General features: G+C 36.0%; 1 protein-coding gene across 1 annotated transcript; it reads right to left on the bottom strand.

Moving 5' to 3' along the window:
* Positions 1-888: 888 nt before the first annotated feature.
* LOC139708210 (ultra-long-chain fatty acid omega-hydroxylase-like) lies at positions 889-16517 on the bottom strand. Its single transcript, XM_071620182.1, has 7 exons — positions 16200-16517; positions 14194-14334; positions 4593-4786; positions 3888-4032; positions 2914-3006; positions 2334-2485; positions 889-1327 (listed from the first exon to the last, which is right to left on the bottom strand). The coding sequence occupies exons 1-7, from the start codon at positions 16515-16517 to the stop codon at positions 889-891; spliced, it is 1482 nt and encodes a 493-aa protein (XP_071476283.1).
* Between the last annotated feature and the right edge of the window lie 224 nt (positions 16518-16741).

Here is a 16741-nt window from a genome sequence, read left to right as displayed (position 1 = left end):
GGATTGGCTCAGTCAAACTAAATTGTTCTGGCATCATAAGGAGTGCTGTAGTTTGTTGCATGCAGTTACGGTTGTCATGGACAGCAAATTTGATATTCTTACGCACAAACCGGGAAAAGTATAGGGACGCATTGGTCATTTGATCGATACATTTTGGACTGATTTGATTGGTTGATTTCATTTCTACATTTCTCTTTCACACACATTATGTAATAAAAAGTCATTTGAACAAAGTTGTTGAGTGTAGTATTGTTTGAATCTAAGAGATGAAACAGGTAAATGATTAACGAAAATGTACATTATTTCATGATAATGCAAAATAAAGACCAGCAGGTGTTATCTTAAGTACGAAAGGAATTACACGTACCCGCCGTTCAATTAATGACAGATAAAGCAACTTCAAATATAACAGAAAAAAGAGGCAATCATCATAAGCAAAGGCTTCACGAGAATAATAGCCTCAGAAATAGTTGTCTATACAGTTCGACAAATTAAAAAGACACTTGAGCCCACACCATTGCACTCACTGAGTGGAGAAAAGAATGAAATGAAAAGTTGGTGCATCGTGCAAAAATGTGAAAAGTTTGTTTCGAGATTAGATGTGTGTATGTGATAGTAAATGTGTAATTTATGTTCATAAATATTTTTGGCGTACGTTCAGATCGGGGCCCTCTCTTGACTGAAAGGAGCGAATTAAACGGGAGAAAGGGGTTACTAGTTAACACGTTAACCACTGTTAACGACATGTTCTAACATGTCTAAAGATCGTAAGTCCCATCACCGAACTCTGCCTTGTTTCTTTGTCTAATTTTCATCAAAATCATATTGACGTTATTCTCTCAAATTCTGTATACTGCGGGCTCTGACGCAATGTGATACGAGCACGGTCTAACGATGACTAAACTTGAGAAGGATTTCGTTGTCTGGCTTGGTTACAATTTGGAAGACGGGGCGGGCTCCCTTCACTAGGCTGACGCTGAACTTGCGAAAGATTCGTGCCGCCGCGCTTCGCAATTCGTCCATGGCGAATTGCTGCCCGAGGCAGTTGCGAGCTCCAGCCGAGAAGGGGACAAAAGCGAAGGGGTCTCTCTTCTCGACGTTGGCCCTCTCAAATCGTTCAGGTTTGAAGTCCATGTGGTCGTCTCCCCACACATCCGGGTTGTGGTGGACCTGGTAGTTGTTCACCATCACGTTGGTTCCCGCGGGAACGGTGAATCCATTCACCTTCAGCGATTCCCTCATCACGCGAAATGATGGAACATTTACGTATAGGCGCATCGATTCCCTGAGACACTGCGTGGTGTAAGTTAGTTTCTTCAGATCTTCGCTGAAAACAAAACACGATCCCCATCAGTTACGGTATCTTACCAAATATTATTTAATTCATAATCATATAACATAAGACCAGTTTGTAAAGATCGTTTATATTACAGTATGTAAATGTTACATTTATCATACGACTTCTTTTGTTCACTGTGTTGTAGGAACCAATTACTACAGGGTGAGTCAACAAAAGTTGACACTCAGAATATTGTCATTTTACTTCAAAACCCAGCAATGAACGAAAGAGTGCTCTGCCTTTGAAGAAGTGTTTTTTCCCCGAATCATGTGATATCACCTTTGTGTTGTATGTACTGTTCACGCTTGGATGAGTCTGCAGAAGGCATTGTTGCGATAGTGCAAAAATCGACTTCCGCAAAAGTATAAACTGAGAGAATTACTTTATTGAGATGCATTGCATATGCATCTCATTGTTATATGTGCGTTAGTGTGTTTGACCAGTGTATGTGTGTGTGTGTGTGTGTCACAACTGCTGTGCATACATGCGACTTTGCTTCTGGGGAAAAATCATATACAATGCATCTTATGTGATACATTAAATACAGTCTCTCACTTTATACTTTTGCGCAAGTTGATTTTGGCACTCTCGCAAATAATGCCACCTGCTCATCCAAGCGTGAACATATACAATACAAAAATGATACCAAATGGTTCGGGAGAAAACGCTCCTTCAAAACGTGAATGATATCCTTCGTTCATAGATGATCTTTAAAATGAATAGCAATTTTCTTAGTTTAACTTTATTTTACTCACCCTGAATATTGGTATCATCTCGACAGGTTTACCCATAATATTTAATCGACACTTGTATCACATAGACGTATACAATTAATGGTATACGAATACGTTTGTATGTGTTGGTGTGTATCTATCACAATCACGCATGCAGAGAGGTCAGTAATACTATTAGTTATCCCCTGCTTGTTCACGAAATACGAGATTACAGAATTCACGATCACTAAAAGATAATGTGAACTCTTATATGAACATACTATCGAACGCTGTCGTCATCTCGTCCTGCGAACAGTGTGTCCACCTCCTCCTGAACTCGGGCCTGTTCCTCGGGATGCTGAGCCAAGGTGTACAGTAACCATGTGAGGGCGCTTGCGGTGGTGTCAGTACCGGCGAATATGAACATGTTTACCTTTAATGTCATCAGAAGAAAATTGAACATGAAAGTTAAATGACGAACTGACTTTCATGTTCCATGTATACATCATTATGTCTTCACTCTAAAATCGGGAACTGACGCATAATCACGATTAACACCTATGATTCATATCACTTTTGACTATCATAAAACATCATTTTTTCCATCTTTATCATGAAATAAGCATTTCCAAGGATATCTTTCACAAATAACTTCTAATTGCAAAATAGAAATTTTCAGGGATGTCTCGCAAAAATAAATCTACTATTTCTAAGAATGATGATCTTTTACCAGAGCCTGGTCTTGGCTCAATGGGTTCGAAAGCTTTTAATGCCATCATTGAATAAAGATTTAATCTGAATATCGGGTGATTTAAAAGCAAACAAAGAAATAAAACAACATGACAAAAAACTGAAAAATACCTCGTCGCGTATTTCCTTCTCACTCAGTCCGTTGCCATTCGAATCTCTTGCTAGTAGCAACGTGTCCAGAAAATCCATCGTTTTCTTCTCCGGCTTCAAAAACAAAAAACAGCAATGTAAGTACAATGCACAATTATTGTGAGTTGCTATTTCATTGGCCTACAGCTGGAAACAGCAGACCTAAGTTTAGTTACGGACAGTGGCGTGACCGAGTCTTCACCAAGTTTTCTCAAAATTTTCCTGTGTGATACTTCAATTTTTCTGCATTGCTCACCCGTAATGTTTTTTTCGGATATCATTGCGAAAGTATCTGTTATCAATATAATAATGATCCCTTATGAAAACATGTAAATAATTATGTACATATAACAATTCTTCTGTGAATATTGTAAATACGTTATATTATGATCTATATCATTGAAAGGACTGGCCTCGACTATAGCCTGCACGCTATTGCCAGTTCTTTTTTGCCAAACTATATCTTAACTATTAATTGTTGTGTGACTTTGTTGACGATGTTTTTTTTTTGTTTAGTAAATAAATCTCATTTCAATTCCATGTTTTGGGGAATTCCCCATTGAACCCTCTCTACGCCAGTCCTTCAAAATGCCAGTGAAATCGTTTACTCTCTAAAAAAATCGAGTGAAAATATTCACTCTTAAAGGAGTGAATACAAAAAAGAGTGAATTTAGAGTGAAATTGGAGTGAATTTTGAGTGAAAATGTTCATTTTCACTCATTTTGGAGTGACCTCAGGGATCGCTCGAAGATTTTGGAGCGATCCCTGAGGTCACTCTAAAACGAGTGAAAATGAACATTTTCACTCAAAATTCACTCGAAATTCACTCTAAATTCACTCTTTTTTGTATTCACTCCTTTAAGAGTGAATATTTTCACTCGATTTTTTTTAGAGAGTAACTCACAGGTGGTTTATGGAAATGATCGAGTTGATACGTTCTTGATCTCTGAGATTACCTCTTTTTCCGTGGCGTATACACGTCGCCGCTCGGCGACGATCCTATCGTGTACGTTATGCACGTACGAATAACTCTCTTTCCACTCTCTGTACTTGGATGATAACCGGAAGATAAAGTCGTAGAACATCAAAGGGTTGAACATTCTGTTGAAGAAAATTTAGTGATAAACATGCAGAGGGTTAATTCTTTACATTTATACATCTCATATATTCTGTTTGATTTTTGTTTCCTTTCACCATTATTTACTAAAGTTTCCTCCACATGTCTGTGGATTATTGCGTTATCATAATAATTATGATAATAATGATATACAGTCTGATGACGTTGGCAGAAACCATGTAAAAATCGATTCCATTGCTGTATATTCATTTATTTTCTTCCTTTCTTTAACCTACAGGTACTGACATGAATAATATCAAAGTGTTCTTTCCACAAAACATGACTTAAGAGAATTACATTTAATGTTCTTGAGTATACATTCGTTTACTGCAAATTGACAATCACAAATGCTTATAGAGCGTTCATGGAGCGTTGTACATTTTCCTCAAAGCTGCGTTCAATCGCAATCCTAATTTGCGGGATTTTTCTATTTGTTTGTTTGTTTGTTTTTTTAACACGATATCATCGCATGATAAAGCTAATGCCAGCGTGCTGGCGAGGAGATTACACACTGTATGCAGAGTTTTAGATGATGTCGAACTACCTGTAGGCGCAGATATTCGTCAGTTTCTCAAAGACCTCCACTTCACGTGACTCCTTCTGCTGGCAATTTGATTGGTGGGAAAATGCGCAGCGGAGTATGACGTCATGTGATAGCAGTGACATGGTTTCATGTGTTTTGACCGGTTCCCCTTGGTCCGCAGCGACGTGAAGTTTGTCAATCAGGACATCCAATGCCTAGATAAAAGGAACAATTCAGACAGAGACAGCTGTGAGAAGGAAGCGCACATTTTTTTTTTTGTAATGGAAACAATACTTTATCCAAAAAGACCTTTCAAAGACAAACAAAATGACAACACGCAAAAGTTACCTTTAAGAAAATAATAAGTCATATTACAGTCGCATTGAAATTCTAGGGACATAATATGGGGGTTAAGTGTCAATATAAGAAGTGTGCTAAATCTAGTTTGAAGAGATTAAATGTATGATAGGAAACAAATGAGTTACAGAGGATCCAGATGCTCAACATTTTTTTCTATGTCAATCTTATACAATTAGCACCTATATATCGTCGGCGTTTTCACGAACCGACGCTATTTCGATTTTGGTCAAAATTTTCAAAATCGAGATATTGGTATCAAATGAAAGTGCTTTCAAAACTCTACCAAATCCCAAAATTTTAGATCACAAAATTAATTATTCTTAATTTATCAAAGAAAGAAAAAAACGACGGTACTCGAAATATCGAGAAATTGAGAAAAAGGGGTTTCACGAACCGACGCAGTAAAGATACGCCGGTTCGTGAAACCCGAATTGCTAGGGTGAAGAGCAATGCGGGTTTTACGAACCGTCGCAGTTGCATTATTTTGAGCTTTGTTCAACTTACTGGCCTAGAATTAGGTTTTGGCCCTAATCCAGATCTCAGAGTGAGAACCAAACCATCTGAAAGATGAATGACGACCTAAGCCAGCCCACTGTCCACGAGTGAAGTGAATGGTAAGCTATAATCCTATTAAAATCATGCTCAAAATAACAGTTTCAGTTGGACTACCATAACCATTAATTGCAGTAGAGTGTAGTCCCATGTATTCAATCGCGTGATGCTTATGAAGCCTAGTCTGTAAACGCCATCCAATTTCAAATTAGATCCCAAATCATATTATTTATAGTTTCTTTTCAACTTATGTCGTTACTTCTGAGACTACTGAGTACTGTAGACGTAGTCGTAACGTCTGTGTGCAAGACATGCAAGATGTCAAAGTCTCGAAGACACTAATGGCTATGCCTTGACTTGAGTTGAAAATGAAATCATGAGATTGACAAAGTAGGCGTACTAAACTAAAAAAACAAGTAAAAAGTCTAAAAGTAAAACTCAAAGGAAGAGTAAAGAATAAAGTTAGACATGTTAGACTTTAACTTTCAAGTTTAACTATTAAGTCTAAGTTAAGACTTTACTTGTAATGCCAGTTACTAATAAAACTAAGATCAGCTGAAGTCTAAGACCAAGTCAAATTAACACAGAGTCTATAGTCTAGCTCTAGATCTACATCTAGACTAGTGGTAATAGTAGGTAGAGTCCACCCATTTTTCCCCCAATTTTTACTGGTCCATTCCTGAAAAAGTTACTGGTCAGTGTCCAACAGTAATTTTTCCTGGTCAGGGACCGTCGGACCAGTGCCAGTGTGCAGCGTTGGTGTAGATGTCATCTATGACAGTATGTGGTCTAGTGATACTACATAAACACTACGAGTAGTACTCTACAGGTTAGGTGGCTTTCCTGTACAGTGCAGTGTTATAGTATACTTGTGAATTCAGCCCTAGTACCGTACTGTGTGTAGATATGTGACATTATGTCTAACGTTAGTTCGAGTGGAGTACCTTTGAAGCACAGCGGTGGGGCTTTTTTTCCCTAAAACTTGTGAATGCGGCCCAACCAAATGGCGTTTACATATTCACGCGTGATTGATAGTGATACAGTAGCGCTGTCGATTTCCACAGCATCCATACATAATCTTTTGTCCTTTCTTCTTTCCTTTTTTCCCTTTGTTCTTTCACCCTTTTTATTCTTGGAATCGAAGGACTTCTAAGAAATGTCCCTCGACTGATTTAACCAGGACTCTTGAGTCCTGGTAAACCTAACCTAACCGAGTAACCGTTAACATTTGTTAGGCCTAACATAACAGTAACACTGACTTAGCCCTGTATTGACTTTGTCTTTGGCCGACTTACTGAGATGGCGAGTCTAACTCTTTAACGTTAGTCTAAACGTAGTCGTTAGATCTGTCAGTGTCAGTGTCACCGGTTATTGTATATGGTGCCATCTCTAACGTACGTTAACAAGTTGATGTTAGTTATCTATGTCAACTTACTGAGTCAGTAATAGTGGTACTGTCATCCTGTTGGATATCGCCGCAATATCATCAGTGACGTGTTAATTTCGTGTCACAAAGACAAAAGTTGCCAAGATCTAATAGTATTAGACAGGGCCGGCGCAGCCGTGGGGGCCGTGGGGGCTCGGGCCCCCACACTTTTTGTGCACCATACAAAGGAATACATAAGGTGTCATCACTTTGTTAGCTCATGAAACCCGGAAGTGGGCCCCCACACTTTTGAAAACACTGGGCCGTTCCTGTTAGATGTCTAGATCTAGATGTAGTCTAGATCTATAATATAAATTTTGTGAACCACTGGTAACTTAAAAGTGAAAGGTCTAGACTTCACTTAGTCTATAATTAGACCAGACATTCATGAGGCAAAGACCTATTTAGTAGATCTATTCTTATTCTATTTTAACGTCAATTCCTACTAACTCGCCACGTGTTATTCCTAAGGCCAAGGACTTCCGGGTTAGTGATTTTTTTTTTCATAAATACCAAACAGCAGACGTGTTTCATTTGCATTCTTGTGCAGACTTCATGAAAATATGTGCAGTATCAAAGAAATATGATGCACATGACAATGCCAGTGTTTTATAGGTGAATGGTTAATACCTTTAAAAGCTGAATGATAATGTAGAGTCTAGGTCTAATTAAGATGTTACAGTCTCTGATAAGAAACACGTTTGATTGTCATAGACTGTTTCCCAAATGCAGGTACATGTAGTAATATTCAGCTATTTCAATGCAATGCCTTGTTTACAAATACATGTAGATTTATATTCATGTGAATGATAATTCAATTTCTACATGAGACATACCAAGTGCTAAACATATCTTGCATCAGTAAAATGTGTAAATGAAGAGACAATTTGAATATGCATCAAATACGAACAGCAGCATTTTTTGACATTCTTTGATCCTGCATAGGCCTACCGTTTTGTTTTATGTTTAATATAAATAGAGCAAAATAATTTCAACTTCAGTTTTGTTGGCTGATTTTTTTTTTCTTCTCAAAATTAAAGTTGTATCTTGTGCCATGATGTTTGATTTTAATCAAAAGTTCTTAATTTCATTCTTTTCTTTCAGATGACTGGTGCCATGTAGTAGCGAAGAACTGGACTGTCTCAGAAAAGAAAAGGAAAAGTACAGGGTCGTGTACATCACCAACGGATGTGAATACAATGGTAATGTAGAGTCTAGGTCTAATTAAGATGTTAAAGTCTCTGATAATAAACAAGTTTTATTGTCGTAGACTCTTTCCCAAATGCAATTAGTAATATTCAGCTTTTTCAAAGCAATGCCTTGTTTACAAGGACATGCAGATTTATTCATGTGAATAATAATTTAAATTCTACATGAGACTTACTATTAAAGTGCTAGACATAAGATCTTGCATCATTGAAATATGTAAAAGGCGAGACAATTTGAATATGCATCAAAAACAGCAGTATTTTTTTGACATTCTTTGATCCTGTATACCGTTTTGTTTTATGTTTAATATAAATAGAGCAAAATAATTTCAACTACAGTTTAGTTGGCTGATTTCTTTTTCTCAAAATGAAAGTTGTATCTTGTATCATGATGTTTGATTTTAATCGAAAGTTCTTAATTTCTGTCTTTTCTTTCAGATGACTGATGCCATGCAGTAGCGAAGAGCTGGACTGTTTCAGAGAAGAAGAAAAAAGTACAGCATCGTGCTGATCATCAAGGAATGTGAATACAATGGCTTAGGAAAGAAGACAATCTACAGATAGGATAGAAGGGAGAAATTGGGATGAAGGGCGACAACATAAGGACGGTATATCTACAGTGAAATGTGATTGTAAAGTGGAAACATGAAAGGAGATCCTAAGATTGAAGGTGAAAACAATGCATTCCATTCTGTGATGTCGTAATTACAATTTTGCTACACTTTAATAACACTACAGAGAGACATTTATATCAAGGAAAGCTTCATGTGGATATGGAATGTTAGATTTTTTAAGTGTTCATTGGTATGTATTTCATGATAATAAATCTTGAAGGTTTTGTGTGGTAATCATAACCTTGTGATAAATCTTGATAGATTTCTAAGTGCACATTGGCAATATTTAGATGATGCTGTAATCAGATTAAGTTCTATTCTCCTTTATTCTTTTATTTATTATTTTGTTGTCTTCAACCCACTTTGAATGTGTCACGTATAATTCTTATAAACATGGGAACATGCACTCCATGTAAATGATAGGACTTATAACAAATTGACATAATTATTCAACCATCACTAGACAGTTCTGTTATAAGATCTAACTAAAATTGTAAATTATGATACGTGTATGTTCCCATGCAAACTCACAACAAAATACAGAAATTTGATTTCTTTTAATAATAATTCATTATGTCTCTAAATTTACAATTAAAGAAAGTGATTGCAATAAGGATGTCAAACATCGTATATTAAAATAATAGATTATTCATTTGTCTCCATCCGTAGTAACGCACGCAACTGCAGTGTGCAGTTTGTAGGCTGCTGTGAAAAAAAAAAAATAAAAAATCACAGGCAGCCCAAGCAGGATTCGAACCCACGACCTCTGGATTACTAGACCAGCGTCATAACCACTAGACCACCGGAGTGCCCTGGCGCTACCTTTACACATGAATAATTAAGTATAGAAGGGCTTGGGGGCGCTTCGAAGTTTACTGCTCTTATTAAATATGTACATGTCATTTGCAACTCAATTAAAGATGATTAAACACACTGAAATTCTTACTTTAAATGATATTCATAATCTGTTTTTTTTTTTCTTTAATAGCTTGGGATGTACACTTTATACACTGTATCGGTCTACATTTCGCCTACAATATGGAATTCTTTACTTCGAGACGTTTGTTTTTAACAAACAAAAAATTGAGAGTCCTTTAAAGGTACTGTAAAACAGTGGTGTTTGTTTGTTTGTTTGTTTTTTGGTGGGGGGGGGGAGGGGAGTCAAATTAGCCTTGGCCCCTCTCCACCGTCTTTTTTTTTTTCCTTTAGCTGCATTTTTTTTAGTCATCACATGAAAATTCGTCTGCATCCACCCCGTAGTTTTGCTGATGACCTTTCTTTTTAATTATTTTAGCCACACACAATTTTGGCTGAATTTTCCCGCCCCTCTTGTGAATTTGCTAGTACATGTACTAAAACACATTCTCAGAATGTGTTTATAGTACTGGTGGATTAAGGATTCACAGGGACGGGGGGGGGGGGTCGGCCAAAATTTCTCTTTTCTCATATGTAACAAGCCTTCGGGGCGAAAGGCTGATATTATGGGCTTTCTACACACATTTTTAGATGCTAATTAAGGTTAACATGAGCATGATCATTTATGTTGTGATTAATTTATTTCCTTATATATGTATGACTTCTATTAGAGACTTAATTGGCTTGGCACTCCTTACATCGACCTATTTTAGACACCCATTTCCCTCTCTCGTGCTTTTTCTCTACTGTCCTGTGAATAGTGTAACTACATGTACATGCAGTACCTCTTTTTTGTATGATACACATCAAGTTTTTATCTGAGCATATGGGTGTTGCAGCACTCTCAAGCTTCATGCATATGCAGCAACATCTTTGTGTGGTCATATACATACATGTAGTTATGCTTGATATATTAATTTGAGAATGTTATTCTTTCTCTTGTATATGTTCCGTCCGCACTCTATAGATGTAAATGTATGATGTAAGATTTGGTGTGCATGTTCGAACTGTGTTCCTCTTTTTGTGAACACACAAGAACTGATATAATAATGAACTTGAATTACACATATTCTTGAATCTTGATTCCATCTCCATTTGCCATTAGATATGTATTGATTTATGGAGCTCTTCCACAATTGTTATCCTTCCCATTGTCATTACTCATCTCTGAATATTCAATAATTCAAATTTGATATCTTATTGAGGACCTATGTTTTTTCGATTACATAATGTACCTCTTCAATATATTGCTGCAAAAGGCATAATAAAACATGACCATTATTATATATTTAAAATGAAGCTTGAAATTCTGATAGTGTTGATATTCATGTATTTTTAGGAGTTTATCAGTTTCGAAGAGTGCATGCAGGATGAGTTTATGTTTTTATATGATCAGGTGCAGCTATCATAGAATCTGTTGAGCAGGAAAGAGAAAGATGGAAAATGAGGAATTATGAGTGAATTCGCATGCGAGCCAAATGACAATAATGACACTGATAAAAATTGTGACAAAGTAAATGTCACAAATATGTGGAATAATAAGAAATAAAGAAATTAATATATTATTTCAGAGAAAGAAATAACAGAGTGCATGCATGAGTATGAAAGATGAGTAAATACAAGTAATTATTACTGACTGGCACGTCTTTTTCCCAAGATTTAGCGGTATCCTTCATCTTAGAACAAACATTCATAATTATTATGAAAGAAGTGAACTGAATTTGAATTAAAAATAATGTGAAAAAATGAAAAAGTAAGTTAATTAAGTAAAAAAAAAACAGTAAAAAGTAAAAAAATATGAAACACAGTATACCGAATACATGTATTACCAAATGATAGATGTCCAAATGCAAAAGTGTTAAATAATAATATATCCACAAAAAAAAGGGGGGGCAAAGAAATCTTTGGAACGATCAACCACAGCTATAATAACAATACATGCGTGTACTAAATGAAGATGAAAACAATGACAACAGGCTCTTTTCAGAACAATTAAGAGAAACTGGCTTGTATTATCATCTTGATTATCACTAAATGTATTGTAATCATCACAACAATCATTACATGACAATTAATTTCAATTAATAAGGTTATTGTTGATAAGCAGGTATAGCCCTAATAGTATTTGTATGTAAACACATACGAAAATGAAATAGCGACGGTTCGTAAATACACGCGTATTGCACGTTACCTATTGTACAGGCCCTACAGCGCGGGTCTCACGAACCGGCGTAATACAACTTACGTCGGTTCGTGAGACCCGCGCTTAAGTACATAACCTATGGTGCGCGCAAGAAACGATGGATTTACGAACCGACGCAGTGAGTTTGAAGACAGAAATATCGTAAATTTTTTGAATTCACACTAAAATTACACATACGAAAATGAAATAGCGACGGTTCGTAAAAATCACACTAAAATTACACATACGAAAATGAAATAGCGACGGTTCGTAAAAATCACACTAAAATTACACATACGAAAATGAAATAGCGACGGTTCTTTTTTTTTTTTTTTTTGAATTCACACTAAAATTACACTATGGATAGGAAGAACAACTTCCACTCTCATCACCCTGTCAAAATTTTCACACACAAGACAGGAAAAGTCATTGAAAACGTTGTCTAAAACTTGTGAGATCTTTAAACGCGATTTTCTCAGAACTGCATTTTCGCTCAAAAACGAAATAGCGTCGGTTCGTGAAAACGCCGACGATATTATGATTATTCAAAAATAAGAAAGAAATCAAGCACACGAAAATTAAGGAATTACATTAAACAAGTCACGAGATATTTTGATGTATGCACATTAAATTTCGGTTCCAGTTTCTTATTCCGAAGGTCCGTTAAGGTCCAAGGTCCGTTAATCCAAAAATGAAAAAAGAGGGCTCATCATTCCGCACGATCTGCAGTCTTTCAATCATGCCATAAAAATAGCTTGGGTGGAGAAATACTTGGATAAAGATATTACTGAAGATTTATTCATTCGTTCATTCACTTCAATACGGGAAGACCCATTCCGAATAGAGCTGTTTTTCAACGGGTCCTCGCATAAAATTCATAACAATTTACAATTTAAAAGTACAGACGAATAAAATGAATCATATGCAGTACGTTGAAATAGAGGATATTATGTAGCTATACAACATTAACAGTAGAAATGTAAGATGGAAAATCTTGATCCTAAAAACTCATCTGAAAAACAACGACGGTGATTTTTTTTTTTCACGTGGAATCTTTTGTCAGGACATTAAAATTTTAAAAGAAAGCCCAAATTCGTTTTGATACAACGTCCTTATTGAGTAGTGTCATCAAAAGTAGTAGCATTCAGAAGCACGTGACTGTTTCACACAAAGGTCATATTGAAGTGTGTATTGTCATTTAATTTCTATGTTTTGATTAAAAACCAGTCCGTTCTTGCTAGGTACGGTGGTTCGAATCAAATTTAAGCTGTAATGGAGATGTCATTAACCCTAATGGTTCTTCTGTAAATTTTTGACATCAATTTTCAGAATATAATATGATAACCCATACCAATTTTAGCAAATCAAATGTTTGAAATCAAAAAGAAAAAGACTCCAAGTTGTGTTACCCATATGAAAAAAGATACATACTACCACACACACACACACACACACACACACACAAACAAACAAACAAACACACACAAACAGACTCGCAGGGAGAGAGGGGGACCATTATTAAGTAAAGTAGGAAATTGACTTATAGGCCTATTGAATCTGCAAGATTTTGTGGTAGTCCTATTGAAATTTCGTTTTACTTTGATTTATAAATCATTAATACAGAAAAGAATTCAGAATTTTCAAATTAACATCGTTCATCAAAAAGCCGCTACTTGGCACTATGTGCAAGTGTAAAATAGGCGTAAGTGACTCCTCAACTTGTACCTTTAATGAAACTCATCTACAAACGTTAATAAATTCATTGTATTTTACTTCCGCCACGGGCATTGAAGGGGGGAGGTTGTGTTTTCATTACAGTTGGTTTGTTGGTTTGTTTGTCCGTGTGCAAAATAACTCTAAAGGTTGTGCACAGATTTAGATGAAACTTGCAGGAAAGATTTAGAATGACACAAGGAACAGATGATTACATTTTGTTAGTGATTGGGAAAGTTTTATGGATGGAAGAGTGCTTCTCTTATCTTATTTTGTTTTTGTTTTCAGCGTATACACGTTGACTATCAGAAAGGACATTGCATAGATTTTTTTTTTTCATTACGCATTTTTTTTCATGTAAATCAAGGATAACATTCATACTAAAAAGATGATTTTCTCTTCAATGAATCATTTAAAAACAATAGAACGTGTCATAGCTTTGAAAAAGAATCGCCAAAGGAATTTCACGAGAACATAACACAAGCTCTTAATTGAAGGTTTTAATACTAATATAAAGATTATTCATTTTCATGTATTAGCTTTTCATTATTTTCATTCATGTAATATGAAGCAATATGTTTATTATGGAAATGAACTCTGAAAAAAAAGAAGGAAGAAGGAAGGGTTGAACAATTTGCATGAGACCACCCACCTCGTTCATAACCATCAGGTATTGTTTCAAGACCTGAAAGTGAAATGATGGCGTAATGAGAGAGCGATGGCGCTTCCAAATAGCGCCCTCTAAGGTTCCCAGTCCCTCGGTCCAGTCCTTGAAAACCCGATATTCGTCACCCTGATTCAGAGAAAGAAAACGGGAGTTATGTATTTAGTTCTGTAATCAGTGGCGGATCCAGAGGGGGCGCACCGGACGCGCGTCCCCTCTTGATTTTTTGTTTAAACAAATGAAATAAAAAGCCAAATAATGAGGGTGGGGGGGGGGGGTGCGTGCACTCCTCTTAAATTTTGCAAAGGCGCTTCCCCTTTACGGAATTCCTGGCTGTGCCCCTGATAATCATGATGGAAACAATAACATTGACAATGATAATGATGATGATGATAATAAAGATAATGATGGTAATGATGATGATGATAATAATTACAACAATAGTAAAAATATTCATAATACTACTACTATCAATAATCGTTTTGATAATGATAATAAAAACAATAATAATAATAATGATGATAATAAAAATAATGATGGTAATGATGATGATAATAATACCAATAGTAATGATATTCATAATACTACTACTATTAATAATCGTTTTGATAATAATAGTAATAATAATAATGATAGTAATAATAATGTTAACAATCATGTTAATGTCACAACGATACTAATAATGATTATCAGTTTGATGAGCTCCTGCGCGCATACAAAAAATAAATTTTATGACGAATAGAAAACAATGAAAATGATTAAAGACTAGACTTTTTCTTAATGAGGTCAAATCATTGTAAGTGAAGAAAACATAAAACAAAAGGCACACCTGTCTGCCCGCCTATCAAAATGTCGGATGTCACGAAAAAAAAATGAAGAAAGGAAAAGCACGCCCGCTATCATCATAAGTATGCGGCAAGGTAAATAGACCAACGGTCTCCTGGGGTATCTGATGAGATGCGTGCAACATTTTGTTTCTTATATAATCTTCTGTTACATTGACCTTGTGGAATGCGAGAAAACAAAGTCAGCGAACAACGTTGTGCAAGTTGTTAAGTCGAGGAGTTGTCCATCACCGTCAGCACCGTGTTCTGCAAGTCATGTCTCATTAATGCCACTTTATATATACATATATATATATATATATATATATATATATATATATATATATATATATATTTATATATATAAATACACACACACACACACACATATATATATATATATATACAAAAAAAAAGCAAATAAAAAATTATACGGAAGATGTCAGACTATCTGCGGTCATGCCGGTACATAAGGTCACTACTTTTATAGGGATCCTGCAGATAATCACCAAAGTGAACAATGAAATATAATGACCTGACTTTGAACAGTTTTCGCTGTTAAGTTACATGAAAGGATTACAAATAAATCATATCCCTCTACCATAGCATTGCTGTGTTCGTTGAATAACCTTGCTGTGATGTCATTAAGGGAATATAAGTTGCGTGATTAATAAATTATCGAACAACAAAATATGCGATTTTGTTGTCGTTGTTGTTGTTGTTAGTGTGTATGTGTGTGTGTGTGTGTGTGTGTGAGTGTGTGTGTGTGTGTGTGTGATTTGTGTGGTTTTTTTTTTACTTCCAATCAGTTGAGTAGCCAACATCTTTACGTGCTCGTCTTTCACGTAGACATCTCTTTTTCAGTAACACAGTGGGCTTGTTCAAACAGCCTGGTAAAGGTTTTGTTCTCGTTTATTTTTTTTTCCCCTTTCAAATTTATGCAGTGTATTTTCATGTATTTCATATAACATTTACTTGTAATTATTGTTTGAAATAGTTTATGTGATATTGGAAACAAAAAGTGTAATTGAGCTGAATTAAACTTCGGCACGTTTGTAGTACCCACTTGTATAATCTTTGTGAAGTTTACTTGGATGACAAGAATAGGCCTAGCTATCAAGTTCTTGTGAATTGAAAGTAGGTCAAGTTATGAGTATCATTGGGACACACCTTTCTTCCGATGTTTGTAGCCAGTAGAGGTTTAATGCTATCGGGGTGGTTGAGCATTACCACCGGTTTCCATCCCATCCAAAAGACCAGAAGTCTCCGGTACTTGCTCACTGCTTCTTGTTCCCACTTAAATCCCGGCTCGTTGAATCCCGGGTCGCGGGCGTTGCCATAGAGCCAGTGTGGCTTGGGCCCGGGGAGATGTCGTGTGATGTACATGAGACGACGAAGATTAGCGACCAGTGACAAGAGAAACTGGACAATCTTGAAACCAAAGAAGGATAAAACAACAGTTCCCAAAATGGTCGTAATGAACGACATAGTGAAATCCACAAGCTTTGCAAAAATACTACAAAACACAATCCAACAGTGAAATATTAACAAACAACAAAACGAATTCACTTCGATCCTTGGATAACTGCATGAAGCAGCGCTTGTTTAGCTATTTCGAAAAAGAAAAGAGAAAAGAAACTGCAAGCATTGCACGTACATCTGCCACACGTAGACACATACACACACACTCTCTCACACACACACATGAAAAC

This window comes from Diadema antillarum, unplaced genomic scaffold, assembly GCF_040938485.1.
Source record: "Diadema antillarum isolate AM-2024a unplaced genomic scaffold, OU_Dant_1.0 seq00001319_RagTag, whole genome shotgun sequence".
In the NCBI taxonomy this organism is placed as follows: Eukaryota; Metazoa; Echinodermata; class Echinoidea; order Diadematoida; family Diadematidae; genus Diadema; species Diadema antillarum.
This window is presented reverse-complemented; position numbering and strand designations above follow the sequence as displayed.

What these genes read in the sequence shown, in the direction of transcription:
- LOC139708210 (XM_071620182.1), bottom strand. Translation starts at nt 16,517, where the DNA reads ATGTCGTTCATTACGACCATTTTGGGAACTGTTGTTTTATCCTTCTTT. An exon ending in CTACAAACATCGGAAGAAAG is followed by an intron (nt 14,335 to 16,199) that starts GTGTGTCCCAAT and finishes TCTCTGAATCAG; the next exon opens with GGTGACGAATATCGGGTTTT. An exon ending in TATACGCCACGGAAAAAGAG is followed by an intron (nt 3,007 to 3,887) that starts GTAATCTCAGAG and finishes TTGTTTTTGAAG; the next exon opens with CCGGAGAAGAAAACGATGGA.